The 19,942-nt window shown below is 44.9% G+C and overlaps 1 protein-coding gene across 1 annotated transcript in view; it reads right to left on the minus strand.

Annotated features, from left to right (window-relative positions):
• LOC311211636 (tolloid-like protein 2) overlaps positions 1 to 19,942 on the minus strand; it is a gene marked incomplete at both ends in the record, with an annotated part of 81,513 nt that overhangs the window by 51,586 nt on the left and 9,985 nt on the right. The window contains one exon of the mRNA XM_084290505.1: positions 1,930 to 2,040. Coding sequence (XP_084146631.1) covers positions 1,930 to 2,040 — 111 coding nt within the window. The remainder of the gene's footprint in view (positions 1 to 1,929; positions 2,041 to 19,942) is intronic.

Below are 19,942 nucleotides of genomic sequence, written 5' to 3' on the forward strand. Positions count from 1 at the left end.
AGCAGAGAGCAAGACTTTCTCCCAGGGAAGAATGGGTCCCAATCCCCGCCATGCCTATGTAGACCACCCTCTTACAATTCACACGAGTGTCAAGTAAGTCCCACAGGAGAAGAATCAACCCTTCCTGCCCCTGTAGAGAGCCCCCTTGCAGGGCAGGTGAATACAGAAAACCCTCTATGTGTACTCTGCAGAAAGCTAAGCTCACTGTGACAGTCACAGGGGCTGGCCATTTGTCAGCTCGCACTTCCAAGGGTTGAAAGCTAGCACGATGAATGAAACCTGCTGGAGATGAGGACAGGGCCAAATGAGCACTACAGCACAATACCCCTATGCAGTGCATCTCATGATGCACCAACTTTGTCTCAGGCAATAAAGGGTGCTGGGAATACACTAGCCTAACTACACAACAGGAGACACGGTTGTTGGAGACCAGTGGGTTATAAAATTCAGTTAATTTGCTAGTTTGTCCAGCATAAGTGCTGAGCACAAAAAATGTGTATGATTTGACAACTAAAAAAAAACACCACAGCAAACTGATACGTTCAAACACCACTTGGATTTGCTTCCCCAGCAGTTTCATCTAACTTCAGAAACTGACAAAGGGACATGGAAGAGATGAATGCTGCCTGTCCCACCTACTTAATCCTCATTTTCTGACTTACCTTCTGCTCTGAAGGCAACCAGCTTCTAATCACTTATCACCTGAGAATACATCGCAGCTCAAAACATGACATGAATAGGCTAAGTGACACGACTATGCAGGATAATGGCACTTACAGAGAACAATCTGTAATATTAAGAAACATGCAGACCTCCTCTGCCCAGAATTTCAGCATCAGCGTAAGTTTAAACTAGATATGCTGACATCAAAACCATACATCTGTGTTGGGTGATGGATGTCATCTTTCACACTTGTCCAAGAGGAAGCTAGAGCACTGAACAGAACCTACCCAGGGCTTAGATACTCTCTTAGATACTCCTAACCAAAGGTAGGCAGCCACAAAGATACAGAACCAGCTGCCAGTTCTTATGAATGATACAATATGAGCACATGGGTCAGCTGAACAAAACACTGATTTGAGTCTCAACTCAACTTTTCACAGTACTAACCTAAGAGCATAACAGCACAGAAAGAAAAAGGTTGTCCTGGCCTGCCCTGTCTCCAGTCCCACTGGTGTCTCTCACAGCTCAGATTTCCAACCATTTCTCTCTTGCCATCATAAAGTGGAGTAGAAGTAATGATACTGAGGGAAGTCTCCCACACCCTTCAAACCATTTGCAGTGTTTCAGAGACTGTTGAGATGGATTCAAAGCAGAACTTTTGACTCACGTAACAACTCTGGTCTGGCACAAAAACTGAGCATACATAAGAGCTGTGAAGGGGCAGAGGGCAACATAAGCGTATGTTACCCCACCTATCAGCTTTTTAAAAAATCACAATGATTGTTAACCAACGACGATTGCATCATCACTTCAAGGGTAGTCTGTATGCTAGACTTCAATAGGTTTCACTTAGGTAAAAAGCTGAAAAAATACATTATTCCATTAAGATCATACATTAAAAAGGAAGGGAGGGGAGGACAGTAAGAGTCAAATTGAGTGCCAAACTGAGTGTCCCTACTTCAAACACATTTCCTTACAAATTTGTAGAGACAGATCCTCACAGGAAGAGATGAGTGGTGTAAATTTTAAACTCTTCTCCCTCAGGCCAGATAGAAAGGCTGCATCACTGCCCTCTATGCACATCATGATTCTGATTTTACTTAACAAATTTCAGAGTTAGATCCCACTCTCAGCCACACAACTAAGCTCCCTCTACATGCACTTCCTTGCCTGTGTGAAGAAGTATCATGAGTGACGGGGAACTCCTTTCTACCTAACAACAAAACCAGGGGAAAGAAGGCATCGCCACCTCTGGGCTGCCCTTACCTGAAGTGTGTCTTGCGTTGCCATCTGAGTGCTTTCTTAAGTCAACAGTTCTGTCTATTTGAAACAGCTTCAGATCATCTTCATCTAAAGCGATATCTCCCCAAAAGGCAGCTGGAGAGAAACAAACTGCAATTAGTTTAGTTTTATTTTGGAAGGAAAGTATAATTCCTATGAGGCCTGTACCATACCGCACCTCAAAGGCGATTACTCAATGGACCACAAAAAGGCAATAATATATAGTAGCAGCTTTAAAAGTACAGAGAGAGTAGACATAGTGGAGGCCAGGTGACAGTATTTAAAAGGAGCTGATTAGCAGAGATGCCTCCTGTTAGTCTTGTTACAGGCGTGGCTGTACCAGGCCGTAAGGTGGTACTGGTCACTGCACATTAAAGCCTACACAGGGGCAATTACTGATATTTCCCTAGTTAGTGTGAAGGAGTGAACTACATTGCAGCTCAGGTTCTGACTGAGATATTGCATCCTCACCATCCCCAGGCTAACAGTTAAGACAGGAGGAAAAACGCAAAGCACTCAAGCTCATCAGTGCAAATGTAAAGGCTACAGCATCAGCCTGTAGGACCTACTACACATGGTTAGCGCTCAGACACACTGCGCTGGTCTAAAGCCTAGCAGAGAGCCAGCCCACCATTTCCGCTTGGCTGGAGAAACACCGGTTATTTGTTCCCTTGAGGTTAGTTAACCTGACCTAAGTTTGCAGAGTTTTTAATTTTGTAAAAATCCTTGGGTTTCAGCCAAAAGCCATGAAAATAAACAAACTGATACCTCAACACTCACAGCTCAAAGGAATAGACTGGAAACCTTTTGAGTAAAAAAAATAAATGATAATGCTGGAATACAGATGATGCTGCACAGTGTACAGTTACTGTTTGTGGAATTTCAACAAAGGAAGCATAGATGATGAAGCAGTTCACTAAACGGAACAGATCCTTCAGAGATAACAATCAGGTTATGAACAGTTAAAACTCAGAGCCTGCATAAGCTGATGAAAAAGAAAAACAGCAAATTAATTTCTAGTACAGCTCAAGAGAACTCAGGACATCAGACAAGTGGCAATGCTGAGTCGTCTCAACAGTGAATGGGATGGAAACACTTTCTTTTCTTGTCAAACAACACAACTTTTACACTCCTGGGGAAAAAAAATGTCCCATTGCTATGCTAGCAGCAAAGTATGTTAGGTCTGAGAAACCAATGAGCTTTACTTGTCATTTCACTTTTACTGCCAGGATCAATTGAAATTTGGGCGTTTGTCTGTATATCAGAAATCAGCAGTTGGATCTCTGGCAAATGAATTTTAAAGAGTTAACTCAGAGAGTTAATACAGCAAAAGCTCCAGAAGAGGCCATAGTCAGTGCAGGCAAGCCTACGTGCTAACTGGCATCAGTTATAACGAGGACAGAGCCTACACAAACACACAGCTCAGGCTCTCCCCAATGCCTTGGCAACCCAAGTCCTCCCACAGAACAGAGAAGAACCTAAAATACTGTCAGCTCACCACCAGCTAACCAAGAGTGTGCCAACCAGTGTGGCCATGAGGCAGGCTGATTGACAATGACCAGTGAAAGAAACAGGGACACAACATTCCTGTGACTGCAATTTGAAGACATTTTATCCATACGGAGAAATGACTTGCTCAGGATAATGCGGAGTCAAGGGGCAGAGATGCAAACAGCATCCCATGTCATCCAGTTCCTTCCCCAGCCACATTTATACTGGCCAACTAGATCACTATTATACTGGCCAGCCAGGTATCATTCCTACCCTAATACAAGCCAACAGCATAATTTCATCCCCAGCCTAATTTCCACCACAGAATTTTTCAGGATCAGGTAGTCCACGCCAAAACACAGTTTTCAAGGCAAAGCTGCAGCAAGGATTTACGCAAAGGAATTGTTACATTTTCCTTCCCAATACAAGGCAGCAGTTTTCTCCCAACCCCACCAAAGGATTCTCTTTCTGTTACAAAGCCATACATCATCCTGAAAGATGGCCCACAACAAAAGCCGAATTTCCCTAGCATTTATTTCCAGCTCTCTGTAGTCCCAGCATGCTCAAGGGGAACCATGATTTATCACAGTCTCAAGCCAGCTGAACAACTTTCCTTACTGGAAGTCCTGGCTGGGAATGCTGCACTGCAACTTCTCCTCTCAAAGGCTCCTTCCTAAAGGCAGGCAAGCCTGAAAGATGCTTGCTTCCACCCTGGAGGGAGCTGTCCCACAGGAAAGCCCGTTATTTTATTTTAAAGGGTCACAAGTTCAGAGACTGCTGCCAAATGAAATCTCTCAAAGCATCCCTTCTGATTTCCTTTATCAATGTCTCCTTTTTAATTTAATGTGGGAGGATTTCCAAAAGAGAAAACAAAAACAAACAAAAAATTAAAATCTCCAAACAGCGGAATAACAAACTTGGAAACCAGTATTTCTCTTGGCAGGAATCTCTGCAGTGTACAGCCAGGTGCAAACTCTTAACACTCAGTGCAATAGCATGCCAGCTTTTGTTTAAGATGAAGCATTAATCGTGCTGGATAGTAAGAACAGAGCAGCTCTTACTGATGCTGATGCAGCCAATATGACAGAGTTTGCTTCCATGCTGGACTAGTAGTCAGCACCAACTACCCAGAACGTTTAACCTTTGAGCATATGCAACTGGAGAGCACGTGTCTGTTGGGGCAAAGGGGAAGTATGACCATATCTGGCAGATAAATCTACCATCCACAAAAAAAGCGGTCTCGTAAATTGACTTCATTTTCAGTACATTTTCCCCCAGGAGAACATACTGAATACCCACACACTGGCATTTGCATTGTGTCCTAACCACAGAGGCACCGTGGCACCTGGAAGGAAAACACCTCTTTCTGCTCAGAGGAAAGGCCGAACAGCTTCTGCTTGTGCTTCACACACAGGCAGAGTATGAACCCAGCAATGTCTTCGCAGCCCATTTTCCACAATAACACGTCTGGAGGACTCTTGCCATTTTCTGACTTCAGAGCAATGTGACTGTACAAAGCATCTTCCTTCTAATATCTTTAACTCTCTTCCCTGACCTATTTCTTCTCACAATGCCCCCAAGCAATTCCTTTCTCCCACTTCCTTCACTTTCTCCTTTCCCTAGTTTTGAGTCAGACTTGGAATTCAGGGGAAAAAATAATTTTGATGTATCTTATGAGAATTCAATACAAAAATGTTCACAACAGTTTAAAATATTCATTTTCCATGAAACTGTGCTTCATCCGGGCCTTTTAATGAAATTCCTTTCCTTTCTATTTTTCTTTTTTCCAAAAGCAGCAAGTAGAAAAAAAATACAAAAGAAAAGCTTCTGGTATTATTCAACCATAAATTTAAATAACATTGTTCCCAAAAATAAACATCAAAACAAAATGCAATGTTACAATTTGTTAAAAGCAGGCTGGTCTCTAAGACTTCGAGAAAAATACCTAGGGACAGCTATCCTTAGCCCCAACCAATGCCAGCTCCAAGTTTACACAAGTATATGAAAGCCACTTGAGTTGTCAGAATAATTTAACTCCATGCTTGAGAAACATCATCCCGTGTCTGTGTTTGAACTGATCTCCAGCCACCAACCATGACTAGAAGAAAAACTTTCACCCATGTGCCTGCAATGACCCCCTGTAGGAAGACCCCATTCCAGCACCAATGGATCAGCATAGCCTGCAGATTTACCCTGATGACAGGGATCTACAAAGCAGTTGGCCTCTGGACACCACGGGAGACCACAGGAATTTTCTTTGAAGCACCCATCAGGAACAGCTGTGACATTCACAGAGAACCAGGCCTTGGAAACGGGCATACTCTGCCTGCCAAGAAAACTCCCCCCATCCCACTGCATCTCGGATACAGGCTCACTGATGGAAGCTGTATTAAGAAATGGCAAGTTTTAGATGCTGAATGGGATCTGAACCTCAACTGAGAACTATGCCCTATGAGTTAAGTCAAAGAAATCTTCTTTCTGTGGGGACAGAGGCATGCTAAGCTCACGTATGCCATCAGCCCAAGGGCCTAGTCCGAACTTGCAGCCATCTGGCACAGCTCGTGCTGACAGACTTCATCGCAGTTATTCCAGTGCAGCTTTTTTGCTGGAAGGACTTTACTCTTGCCCAGCAGATTTCCTACAGTGCAGCATAGCAATGAGCACAGAAAACAAATAGCTACGTGAACCCAAACAGATGCCTCACGCTTGTTTCAGCAATGCTCATGACTCAAACTCAGTTTCTGCTCGTGTCCACAAGCACTGTGTGTGAATGAAACCTGGATTCACAAGAAGGAACGCTTCATGACTACTTGAGTATGTGTGTGTCAGTGCAAAACATCCAAAGAAGATGTGTTTGCACAATTAATCCTGGCATTTCCAATTTTGTGGCCATCAACAGATGCAAGTGTCAGGCAGCCCAAGCAACAGACTCGACTGCGTCACCCAAGTCATGAGCTACACCAGCTGCTTGCGGCTCACACCGCAACCAAAGGATGTGCTCTTAACACCCCTCCCCCCCCCAAGATCAACCCCACATGTATTTCAAAGGGGCAATATTTGTCCCTGCACAGACCTGTTTCCCTCCTGTTGTTCCAAAGGTGATTGAACCTTAGTAGAATAGTACCAGGGAAAGCCAGTGTCCCACCTCAGCAACAAGAGCTACAGGCAAGGAGTGCTGGGTACATGCACACACAGGTAGGAAATAACGAGGGTCATCTCCTGGCACACTATGATTATTGGTTCACTGGCAAAAACAAGTTACTTATAAGCATTTGCTGACTTCTAGCCTGACAGGTCTGAGTACTGGGAAATTAAATTTTCAGGGCTGGCCATGCTTTCATTAGGGCTAACGCTCTGCAGTCTAGCAATAAGTAAGTAAATCAACAGATCAAAGTGAGTTTCCAGCACATCCATATTTCTTTCTCTTTGCACGCTGACGTGCAGGAAGATTGGTCTGCTGCTGCTGCACTATGTGCTGACCCAGGAACCAGCAGAAAAGTATTCTGACATGCTGAGAAAGATTCATACCTTAAAAAAGAAAAAAACTCAACACATTCCTTTGGGCAAAGTAACAACTGTGTCAGAGAGAAGAGCAATGCCTCAAAATAAGGCAGAAACCAGTGAAAGAAAAGGGAAAAAGATCCTAAACACAGACTTTGGAAATATGGCCAGACCTATTTCCAAAGCCGAAGGATGGCTTTGGAAATTGCCAAAGGATGAGAAACAAGCAACAGCAACGGTTACTAGAAAAGCATCAAGACCACTACATTCAGCTGTTATGCTTTTATCTGCATCAGCTTGTTTCTACTCAGTAGGAATGATCAGAAATTTCCCATTGGCTAGCTTTAGGGATAAACTGACCCGAAAGCTCTGGCTGTAAACTAGTCCACACAACAAGGGTGTCTAGAGCCAGAGCTGCTGTCTGGCACGAGCATGGTTCCTCAGCAACAAAGACTCAACAATTCACTTTCCAGTAAGCAGAAGTTCCCCTGCCCAGGGATCACATTTCATTTCAGAGACACAGTTTGTGGAAGAGTGACTAAGAACATGTTCCACTTCTAAATTACCGCAAATACTTCAAGAACATCAAAACATCCTGGGAATCAGAGTCTGAAGCCCTGCTCAGACTTTCGCAGAAATTTGAACTGCCTGAATTATCACGTGCAGTGTTTCCACAGCACCCTCTCTTGGGAAGTTATCTGCAGGAGACAGAATGAGGCCAGAAATTCCAATTCATGGATTTCCTTTCCTGGAAGGCAATGATGCTATAATGATCAAATACTTTTGGCTTCAATTTGTCCAAGGCTGAAAGCATATATGTGATCCTACATAAATACATGCTTTAAAGAACGATACATACTCTCTCTTGGCTAAATGATACATTATTTTAACATAGAACTGAAAAATTCAATGGCATGAATTGTACTGCTTGCCAAAATTAGGTTAGGAGAAAGATCTTTTCCTTGTAATAATCATAACCCTCCTGCTGCTGGCTGCTTCCTCTCTCAAGGTCTATATATTTTGCACATCTACATGGCACTTGCTTCTGCCCAGAGATCTATGAATCCATTCTTGGTACAGTGAGCAACACAGGAGACCATAAGTGAACACAGAACAGAAAATCTGTGCCACAAACAGCAAAGCAGCTCCCTCTATGGGCTCTTAAATGGTTAAACACCCACCTCTTCATAAAAGAGTACTGCAGGAGAATGTTCATTGCCTAATATTTCACAGAACTTACAGGTTTCAGGATGCTACTTCCTTGTAATGCAGTATGCAAACCCCAAGGGTCTGGCTTAACCCCTCACGTTTCCATGCAAAGGAAATTGAGCTATGTGACCTTAATACCATTCTTGCACTCTGCTTGCTCCTCTAGTTGACTGTGCAGAGGAAAAAGGGAGGACAGGGGGAGGCAAGGGGGGAAAAATCCCCCATGATTTGTCAACTTCATGTAATTTAACTAACTAAGCCATTGTTTCTTCTGTCCCAGCTGGTATAAGAAGTGCCATACCCAATACTTACAGTAAGCTGCAATCACTTTTTCATCTTCTTTGTGTAGTCAATTACATTTGGTTTTAGGAACACCTTGTGCTGGCCTTGCTTCAAGAGACCATTAAACATAAACATATTTTTTTAAACAAAGAAGTTATTTTCTGCAGCATCTCACAGCCAGGTGCTATCAGCCATCACAGCCGTAATGCACAACAAGCAGAGCTTGGGCATGGCCATGGCACACAAGTTGCCAATACGGGCTAGAGCTGCTGCATCCAATTAATCTAAAGCCTCAGCCTGCACTAGTGATCACATTCAGTAATTTATGACAGAAATCAACAGAGAAAACAGGCTTCCAGGATTGGCAGACCTACTGGGCAGATAGCAGAGCCTTCCCCTTATAACAGCTCAGTATGTAGAAACTCCCTCTTACACCACAACTTGTTTAGACACCCCTAGAGAAGAATGGCACTACTACTTTTCAGGACAAGAACAGGAAGCTTTGTAACCAGCCCAGTTCAAGGCAAGTGTTGGCATGAAACCAAATTAAGATCTCAATGGGAAAATTCAAGAGAAAATGTTATAGTCACTGATAGGTAGGAGCTGGCAGCTTGGGCTGCATTTCAGTTTACAGGAGTTGTTTCCTTCTGAAACTCCATGAATGCAAAACCCTGGTGTCTCCAAAGCCTAATCCAGAAAGGCAGAGAGAAAGTAACAGGCAGTTGTCCCAATAAGCAGAGTGCAAGAGCAGGAAAAACCTCTCAGGGAGTTAGCATTGATCAATTGCAGTATTTCATTAAAATAAAGGGACACACACAGCAACTGGATCATGCTAGCAGTGAAAGGGAAGCCGTACACTCTTCCCTCTCTGTTTCAGAAAGCAGTTTTGGTCTCTTATGGCTTTGTCACGCCCTGTTCAAAAATTATGCTAACTAACTAAAAGTCAGCAGACAGAGACAAGAGAAGTAGGCTCCAGCCACCACCATCCCCTGCCAACACCTACACCTTGCGGTGCACACAGCTCTCAACCACAGTGGAAGTGGGAGCCAGGAACCAAAACCACCAGCAGAAAAAAGCATTTTGTGGTCAGATCCTAAATGATAGGCCCCATAAACAGTACAGCGACAAAGATACTCTACTTGATAGAGGCAGCACCTTTTCCCTCCATCTCTACTTCACCGTCCCCAAGTGCATATGAAATGTTCCTCATTAGCTCACCCTGCAAGGCAGCAAGGCTGGCTTGGAAACACAGCAAATGCGGCACCACACCAGCTGCCCTTTAAGAGCTGGAGATGGCAAGGTTCTGGGTAATGAAATCCAAGCGTGCCTTTGTCAATTAGCTATGGAGAAAGCCATACCACACAAGCCCCATCTCACACCCTCCATCATTTTTGCTGCTCAATATAACTTTAATTAATCCTTCCTTTGGCAATTTGAAGGAAGGGTGAGCACGCTGCAAACACCCACTGAGTATTAAATTGATTTCCTGTTTTATAGTCTTCTTTCCCTCCCTATAGGCCCAGATATGATTTGTGGCCCTTCACTTGGAGGCTTTTTTTTTCCATGCTAATATAATCCAAAGCCCCAAGCAACAATCACATCCAGAAATGTAACACTTCGCAGTCGGGTGCTTCAGCCCAGCCTCTGGCAGCCCAGAGCAGATTCTCTCTTGTCCCTTTCCTCCCCGCACTGCAAAGATTCAAATCAACCACCTTATCTCCATATCTCCAGCATTTTTACTTCCCAAACTGGCAAAAAAAGTTGTCCCCAGTAGCTAAGCAATTTTCCTCCCCATACGTTTCCAGTAGCAGCACATCTTAATTACCAAAGTGCTATGGCAAAGCCCATTCCACTTGCAAACACAACCTCCTGCCTGAGGTACCAGGCTGGGCTACTACTCCAGACACCAACATAAAAGTGGAAGGTAGGAACACCAAGTTTAGATGAGCTCCCCAATAGCTCCACCCCACCCCACCTTGGGCTTGTAGGACTGAAAGCAGGACCCTTAGCGGCACGCATACTCTAGTCCACAAGCCAAGTTTGGGTTAGACAGGAAAAGGACAGTCTGGTGCAGTCCAGCATTGCTCAATGGAACAAGCTCTTTTCAACGGGCCCTTCCCCTCCACCTTGTGAGGTCTGTCTAAGGTGGGATGCCACAAAGGATGCCCTTGAGCTCCCTGGAGGAGGCAGGAACAGGGCATATACATGTAGTTAAGCCTTGTGGACTCATCTCCACCGTCACCTAAGGGCAGGCATACATGTAGGGATTGGGTGCCAGCAGTTTCTGACTCAGGTGTTTCTGACTCATGGGAATTGTCCTGGATATATTCCTTGAAATGAAGTTGAGGAATAGCAACCTTAGAGATGCAGAAGAAAATTTAAAATTAAAACTGCTGCAATCCCAAGTTTGACTTGGACAGGTTCAGTAACTAAGCACTTTCAACCATTAAAGACATTTCACCAGTAATGACCACAAAGCAAAGCGAACCATTACGGCTTATTTAACTGCAACATTTGGGGAGGGATGTTCTTCCTTCAGGTGGCAGCTTTCTTGCCAAAAACTGGCGCATTTCCCTGACACACTAGGTATCCAAACCTCAGTGTTTCCACCCACGTGGAGCCCCAAGCAATGGAGCAGGGGAATAGGTGATCCTAAGCAGACATGCAGGAAATATACTACCAAATGCCCCCACGTAGAAGAAATTAGTTCATTGAAGAAATGAACAGGAACAGAACCATTAGCTTAGTAACATCCTGAAAAAAAGGAAGGCAAAAGCTTAAGCCTGCTTGGAGCAAACCTCAGGGCAGGCTAACAATTTAAAATCACAGTGCTGGATGAAAGGGGATAGTCCATGATAGATCACATCTATTCAAGGGCCAGACAAGGAAAGCAAACACAGGCTCATTTTTACTCATCGTTCCTTATCTACCAACACCAAGAGAGGAGTGTTGCAGCACTGTTGGAAGAACGCAAAGAAATGGACAGCAAGCAGGAAAGAAATGGGAACCATTTATGGAGGAAAGCTAATTTGAGCTGTTTACAGATTTCCCCTCTGAGCTCGGGGATGGAAGGGTGGCAGGGGGGTGGTTTCAGCCATTAAAAATACAACGTGAGAATCCATTAATTTTCCATAGAAACAATGTCGTCATAGAAGCGAGACAAATCTGATCAGTCATGCAAATGTGCTGATGTTAAATTCTCAGGCCTGGGTGGGGAATTTTGATTGCCAAAAACACAACAATGAAAAGATCAGAATGAGATTAGCAGCCAGAATGGCTGCAGCACTGAATGGCATCGTGGGGGCAAGGCATGTACCCCAAAACACCCCCAGACTATACTGAAGTTTGTGCCCTAAACCAGGCATGGGTGTCCCAGCAGAAAAGATGAAAACAAAAACAAAAACAAACAAACAAAAATAAATAAATAAATAATCCATCCTTGTATGAGACCTCAGGAAACGGGCAGATGTCACATTCCTGCTCTGCAAACCAGCAAGAACCGTCAGAGACCACTGAGCTCACTGCAGGCAATAAAAGGCTCAGCAACCCCACAGCACTGGGACTCTTGAAAGCTGTGAAATCACAGTGCCAAGGAAAACCAAGAGGTTTTCACAACAGGGGAAACAGGTGATTGTCTTGTGGCTTAACCCAGCAAAACACCAAGCACCACAAGTTTAGGAGAGAAACTAATGAAGCAGGTTGGTCACAAAAGGCACCAGCACTGTCTCAGGCACACGCTGAGCTGAGATGCAGTGTGAAACGTGGCATTTGCACTGCATTGTTAAAGGGCAAAAGACAAAAAAAAATCCACAAAAGGAGCCCAGCAGATGTTACCTCCTTTCCCCTCTTCCCTTTAAAATCAAACTGTACAAACACTCTCCAGAGGGAGATACTATGCATGGAAAATTATAGCAGCACCCCAAGCAGGAAGAGTGGAAATCACTCACCCTGGCAGCAGAGCACAGCAGTTCCTTGTGAAAAATCAAGCTACCATCCTGGAGTGGCTTCAAGACAAGTATTTGGGGGTTAAAAATAACCTTGAAAATGAAGCGCTCCACCCCCTACAGTATGCAAAACATTACTAGAATAATGCATGTGACGAGGATGCTCCCAGATAAGTCTCAACACTGGCAAAAACAACTCAAAGAAACATGAACAAAACCAAAAAAGGAGAGGTCAAAACACAAGAAATGTTTCACCCTGGTTTACCCACAAGCCAAACTATCAGCATTTGTCACAGAGAAGATGTTAAACAGATGTTTGGCTCACCTGTTAAGTTTAAAAACAAGTTGTTTCTACATTTTACTACCTGTGCTGCAGTGAAATCTGGGCACTTTTCTACAGAACATCCATTCTGGTCCCAGGCTGAGCTCCCAGAGGAGATTACAACACATGGAAGTTTTCTTTGTGCTCCACACCACCAATTCATCTAGAAACAGGCATTTGCCAAATAACTCACCTTGACCACAGAAACCTGGCCTGCACCGCCACGTAATCCAAACAGGTTTTTCACAGATGGAAGAATCCTACAGGATGTAGTGATGCTCCAGACTTGAACCACACTGCTAGCTCAGTGTGGCACAGCCCGGAGTACCGGCTGCTGTGAGGGACACTAGGTTCAGGGAGACAACTAGAGCCCCCTAAAACACCTCAGACCTCTCTGGTAATTCCCTGCATGTTTTAAACTCCTATAATCAATTCAGAAAAAAAATGGTGATTGTCTTTTAATGTTTAATAAACAGGATCTCTTACTTCCCCTTCTGCCACTCATAAGCATTGTCAGCAGCCTGTTCAAACACCTCTCTGGATTTGTACCTTTAGACATACATGTGGGAAGGGATCTAGTCACCCAGCCCAGCTCAGCCCTCATCAAGTCTACTTTGTGATGGCAAGCATTACAAGACTGTCAGCAGCACACCCATGAATTAATGTTTTACTGTACCAACATCCCCACATGGCACACAAAATCAGTGGTGCCTTTGTAGGAGTGATTCACATCCTGCCACGGCCTTCCTTTGGCCAGGATGGTTCCTGCTGATGCCCCAAAACCTACTTCCTTTTCAGTCAGCCCTAGCAGCACTCATCCCAGAGCTCTTTTACTGTTTCTTTGCCCACTGGTGAACCCCATGCCATAAACTCTCCCATTCTTGTCTTCCAGTGTTGCTGACCTACAGTTAAACTCAGCCACGCAAACGCCCACAACAACCATCACTGCAGTCTCAGCAGCTCCCACCTTAGTCAATTCCTTAACAGTTGGCACACGTAAAGTCAATCTTACAATTCAAAGCCATTTTTATTGTTCCAGCCATAGACACCACAGGGAGCACATAGGGCTGTGCAGCAACACAATCCTTCCTGTGTACAGAGCTCCACGAGTTCAGAGGCTGTCACAGGTCCAGTTACAGAGGGATCAGTTTGGGTGCAGTTTCTCCCCACACGAAATTTCTCTTAGGATGCATATTCAAAAGCCACAGCAATCACAATGTTCTGCTTTCTTCAACAAGGTCTTGTAGCCCTCTAATTACTCAGATGGCTCATAAAGGCAGAGAATTATGCTCTGATCAAACCTCCAAGCTTTAAACTATTCTGTTGATAAACCAGCGTACAGGTGGAGGACACGAGCGGGACAGCCATGGACCATACAGCCTTCCGTTCACACAACTGATCCTGCGCCAGCAGTGAGCCATCAGGAAGGTAGTGAAGGATCAAGTGCTATTACATCTATCCATCTTATTTACATAGTAGATCCCTGTGAGAAGTTGGTCATTCTCAACGTCTGGTTCTCTGTTTCACTCCCAGCACTTAACTACATGCGGGTGAGGACATGCTCCCCACTCCACAAGCAAGCCAGCTGCACCCTTCACTCGCTCAAGCATGAATGACAAAAGCCTGCTCAAGAATATGCATCTGTTTCACGTATGGCTCATACAACTAATTTAAACAGTTTCCATATGTTGCCAAAAAACTGTGACCGAATGCCACTCACAAATAAATGGGTAGATTGTCTGGCTTCCACAGAGAAAGGTTTTATCACGCAGCTCTGAGCAACAGCTCCTTTGTTCCCCGGTGTGCCTGGGCTTCTCCAGTGCCTATCGCAGTCCAGTGCTGCTGACTGCTCTAAATGCTGCCTCCTACCGGGATCCACCACTGCAGCAACACGCTTTTACAGACCTGGAGCCAGCAGACTTTGGAGAAGACCTGTAATGAACACCTAAGCAGGCGAAGAAGGTCTATCAATTCGCACAGTGCAAGCACAGTGCTCCTGGTTCCAAAGTAGTTACTCGTGGGACACGCGTGTTTTCTGCCCAGCCCTCATCCAGGCACTACCACTGGGTGCTAGGCTGTAGCTGTTACAGTTCCCTGAAGCATAAATGAGGCTCTGAGACTCCGTGTAAGCTAGAATTTTATGTTTCAACATCTTGCTGTACATCTGAAATTAGGATCTCACTTTCATTGCACCCGCTGTGGCTTCCTGCTCAGATCCATCCTGGCAGCAGGTCATTTGTCATGTTCCAGCTAGACCACGTCCAAACTAAGTCTGTAGTTGGGTGGACAGGCAGACTGAGCAGATAGGTAAGGACTTCACTCAGGGTCACTGCTCTCCTAAAAATACATGTAGATCTGGTCAGGGAACTAGACAATAAATATCTGTTTGAAAACGCAGGGGAGGCTACTAAAATGATTTAACAATTCAAAGGGGAAAGGGAAATAGATGCCAGTATTTTGCCTGTCAATAATGGCATGTACTTGTACCCTAAGAAAGTGCAATGCACAACCTGCATCCACTGCAATAATCCCTGCACAGTAAAATCTGCCTTATTTCTTTAGACAAAGCTTGCTGAATTAGGCCTCAAACAGATGTCCCAAAGAGTCCTCCAAAGATATATTTCTCAAGATGTCCTGAAAAAGCAAAGCATTTTTTCCTCACAGAAGCCAAAGCAGAGATGGATGTCCCAGCTCCTCAGTCCAGTGCTTCATACACAAGACAGACCATCTGCTGTTGGGTGGCACTCGGGTACCTTCCCTCCTGAGGCTAAAGGATTTCAAGTCCTTGTCACTTCACAAGTGAGTCATGCTATGGAAGGGCAGGCAGACCAAGCAACCACAGTTCACGTGCACAATGGGCTTTTTCCCATTGTCCAAGGCAAGGAGATTCACATTCACCAAAGCTATCCTACTCCTACACCTAGTGGCCGTCCTGAAGCATCTCCTCCCTTTTTGGGGAAGCTGTCAGGGACGAGACATGGTTAACAAAGTCTCCCTCAAATCTGACATACAGTGCAGCAAATAAAAAATTACTCATGCGACTGATTCACATGGTTTCCGTAATTCATAAATTCCTTTGCATAAAGGAGAGGCATCAGATTTGCACATAACTGATCCAGACAGCTGCAGATTTCCATAGGCACTAAGTGCCTGGAGGCAGAAGCCACTCCTCATGTAATCCCGTTAAACAGATGGAATGAATGAAAATGCTGTGCAATTCAGCATGCCAGTGGCAGCCACCTCTGCTTTCTCCACTAGTAGTGTGGGGTCTTCGGTTCAGGCTCTTTCCTTGGGTCCAAGTTACAGGAGAAACTTCATGCCCTGAACTCTGCAGGGAGCCTGGAGCACATGAAATTGTGAAGCTATAGTAATAGAAGGCTGCCCTCAGAGAGTGATAGGAACATACCCAGGTTGTCCATTACAGTCTGTCTCATCACAGTAAGATGTAGCTTTTGGGAATATTACTGCAGAAAACACAAGTCTTCTCAGGAATGGAAATGAGTACACTGGAGATTCTGTACAGAAGGAAAATCAGCTCATGGCCACCTGAAAAGGCAAGGTGGAATTCATACCAAATATCATTGTTCATCATTCCAGACCCAGACTGGAATCAAAGGCTCTGAAGCCAGAAGGATCTCAGGTGGAAGTTGTTGGCCATTTAAAGGCCTATCATGACAAACCACACTGTATCACATCACAACAGATATCAAGAGTCAGGATGACTACTTATTACAATAAGTAATTTGAAGGATGCATTGTTATTCACAAGGTTACATTAAATACACAACCCCAAATGGACACCGTAACCACTTGTGCTGGCCAACCCTCTCTGAAAGACTCCGGCTGAGTCCCGTACATTAGCCCAGTCCTTTCTGTGTCAGAGCTCAGCTTCCTCCCTTGTGGTAGCAAGCACTTCAGCAAATAACCCATATGTTCCCATGTCAAACACCCAGAAAAGCACAAAGGTGGTAAGAATCCTTGCAAAGCCTGGTGCCACAGCTCACTTAAGAGCATGTAGGAACACTGATGCATAGCATCAGCATGCACTGCCATGGTACCACTCAGCTGTCTAAAAGACAGAAGCTTTTTCATCCTTGCTCACTGTGCACATCCCCAGCTCTGCAAAAGAAGAGAAAAGATCCCAGTCTTCACCAGTCTGCTTCACCCCAGAGCTGGATCAGTTCCAGAGGCAGCGTAATGCAATCATATAACTAGTGACTATCACTACAAATAAACAGGGCTGGATTGGATGTGCAAAAGAAACTTCAGTTTTCACATTTTCCAGCCTTAATAAAATGTCTTCACAATGAAGACAACTTCTTCCCCTTCTAAGATGCTTGTGCCCTCTGGATAGCAAACAGTCTTGTGTCAGGAGTGTGCCTGGCTTTGAAGTGGGAGGTTGCAGTTTGACAAAAGCAGAGGGCAAAGGGGAGAGGGCCCAGAGCTGCCACAAGACAGCTGCCAGAATTTAATACTGCCAGCAAGGTCTCTCTGCATTAGCCTTGTTCTGAGGCAGTGAAGCCATTTGTTGGCTCAGGCTCTAAAAACAATTCCCATTCCCAAGCAGACCAATGTCAGGAAAAAATCCAGCCCAAAGAACTGCAAACTAAAAACTGGTTCCAGCTTCCCACAGCTGTAAGTGAGACTTTGTCAGGGGCACTCCTGGATATCTGCAGAAGACAGTCACCAGCCCCACTGGACAGCCCCATGTTATCATCTACTAAGTTAGCTGAAAGGATGAGCAGGGATAGGTACCTAGTCCCAGCCACCTCCCCGTCCACAGATCCATCTCCTCATGGAAACACACACGCTGCTCCCAGCTTACCCCCTCGGGGAGCAGGATCCCAGTGCCAGTTCCACATCAGCAAAAAACAGAAAGCAAGCAGATTCCAGAAAGGCAGCCCCCATTAAAAAAAAAGCTTTCCAGCTACTGACTATTCTAACAACCCAGTAGCAAGTACCAGCAGATCTCCCACTCCGCTCCTGTCAGTTATTCCTCTGCAGCTCCATCACCAACACAACTTTTAATCTACCAAACGCCAGTGCCTCCCTGCATGGTACACACCTCTATTTCTATATTAACCTTAGCTGAGACTAGTGAAGAACCACTTGTTTATCACCCAGACAGCTTCACACCACATCACCCGCAAGCACTTCCCACCTCTGCTCCTTCAGAGGTACTGGGAGTCCCCCAGCAAGAGCAGAGTTAGGCCATGATACGAACTAATTGTTCTCTCAGGAGGTCAGCAGCAAAGGCAGGATGTCCTTCCCTGAAACCCTTGCCATCATGAACTGAAGGTACTTTTTGAAACCATGCCTCAAGCTACAAAACTCAATAAACAAAAAAAATCTAATGAAGTAACAAAAGCTTCAAACTCCCAGTACAAGAAGATGCCCAGATACTGCAGTGGTGAGCGAGTGAGTACATTCCCTCCGGATTCCTACACCATCCTTCCTTCCATCACCACCCACCACAGTTTGTTAGACACTTCCCTGGAGAGCACAGGCAATGGGGAAGAAATGACTCCAGGCATCCCCTCTCCATTGTATGCGAGATAATGAGCACATTCAAAACTACCTGAATGGTCCAATACTCACCTGGAAAATCTGCTGCAGGGATGTACTAAACAACTTCCATGGGGTGTGGAGCATGGCTACTACTCCCCTGAACACATCCTCTCGATTTCAATAGCCACTGAGTGTGGAATCGTTAAAGAAAAGATTTTCTTGCAATAGCAAAGGATGAGTATTTTACGCTATTAAAAAGGCTGGGCATGGAATTTTCATCGAGCACCTTTTATAAAAAGATATGATATAGTCATCTCTCTGGGAACATCCCACAGTAGAACATAGGATATGCTGGGCACTGAATGGCAGGGCGAGGAATGCAAGCAAAGAAGGAATAATGTGGTTATTCCACAGTTTCCAGCCAGAAAACTAGCAAACATACAGAACCACAGATCAGTCTTCATGTCTGGAAAGTTTCTCCAATTCCTCCCCACTTTTATTCTGACCCAGCTCAGAGAGTGACAATAACAGGCTGGATCGTTCTTGCCAAACCCCGTAGCAGCACAAATGGCTTCAGAAATGAAGGAGGTGTTCAGAAGATTTCGCTTTGCAAGGCCCAACTTCCAGGCAGTGACAGGCCAAGAGAGAAAATACAAGGCTGAAATAACCCCCAGACACATTCAGCTCACTCAAAGCTTCCAGCAGGGGGATTTAGCCAAAGCTTAAAGCAGTTCTCTGTGACTCTTTGTCACAGGAGTGTAGGTACAAACAAACAGGAGCTGGGACAAAGGGAGTCAACACACATTTTATTAGTAAAAAGTTAATCGGCTTAAAGTGTGCAACTAAATAAGCAAAGCTTACATTAAAGTGACCCGCCACGAAAAGATGCCATGGAAATAAAGTTATAGGAAATACAATATAGTCTCTATGTTCTTTTGTAATCCAATGTAATAAATATTCATGATTCTGGGTTAATGGGGTACCCAGCTCGCAGCCACCACAATAGTTTTTTGTTTATTCTCAAGACCATGAACTTTGGAACCATGAACCTAAATTTCAGGACTTTGCATTCATGCATGTTAGCAAAACGCAGGGTAAGGCAGGGGGATGGAGACAAAGCCAGGACCTTGGCTTGTGTCAGTGCAAAGGAGGTTGCTGGCAGGTTTTTGATAATGAGTAACAAGAACACCAAACGGCACCAGACTTCTGGTTTATCTGTCACCCTCCCTGCCTCAGCGGCAGCAGAAGATTGGGAGAAGAACCACCTGCAACACAACCCCGTCCTTCATCTCCAGTCTCTCCAGGACATGGCTGACTCTGAAATTTCTGTCTCCAGAGGGAACAGCACCCTCAGACCAGCCCTCGAGGACTTAGTGGTTGCCTGCATCACACAGCGGCATCACAGAGCAGAGGTCCACTCCTCATGCAGGACAGACCTGAACACCCCTAATCACAATCCCTTGAGCCTCCATAGTGATTGAAAGGGCATTCTGGAAACAGTCCTGCAGGGACTGCTCACCCAGCTCCGCTCCAGCACTCACAAGGGATAGCAAGTATCCCTCCCAAGCATCTTTTAGAGTCCCAAACCTCCCTAGCCATCAGTTGCTCCCTTGATGGTGCCTTCTGCTGACAACAACATTGCCAGCTTTCCCCGTTTTGCTACAAGACCTTCCAACTCCACATACTTTCTTCTCCTCCAAAGGCAGCCCTTTTCCACACACACACACACACACAAAATATC

The sequence above is a fragment of the Netta rufina genome (genome assembly GCF_964035555.1).
Source record: "Netta rufina genome assembly, chromosome: 7".
Classification (NCBI taxonomy): Eukaryota; Metazoa; Chordata; class Aves; order Anseriformes; family Anatidae; genus Netta; species Netta rufina.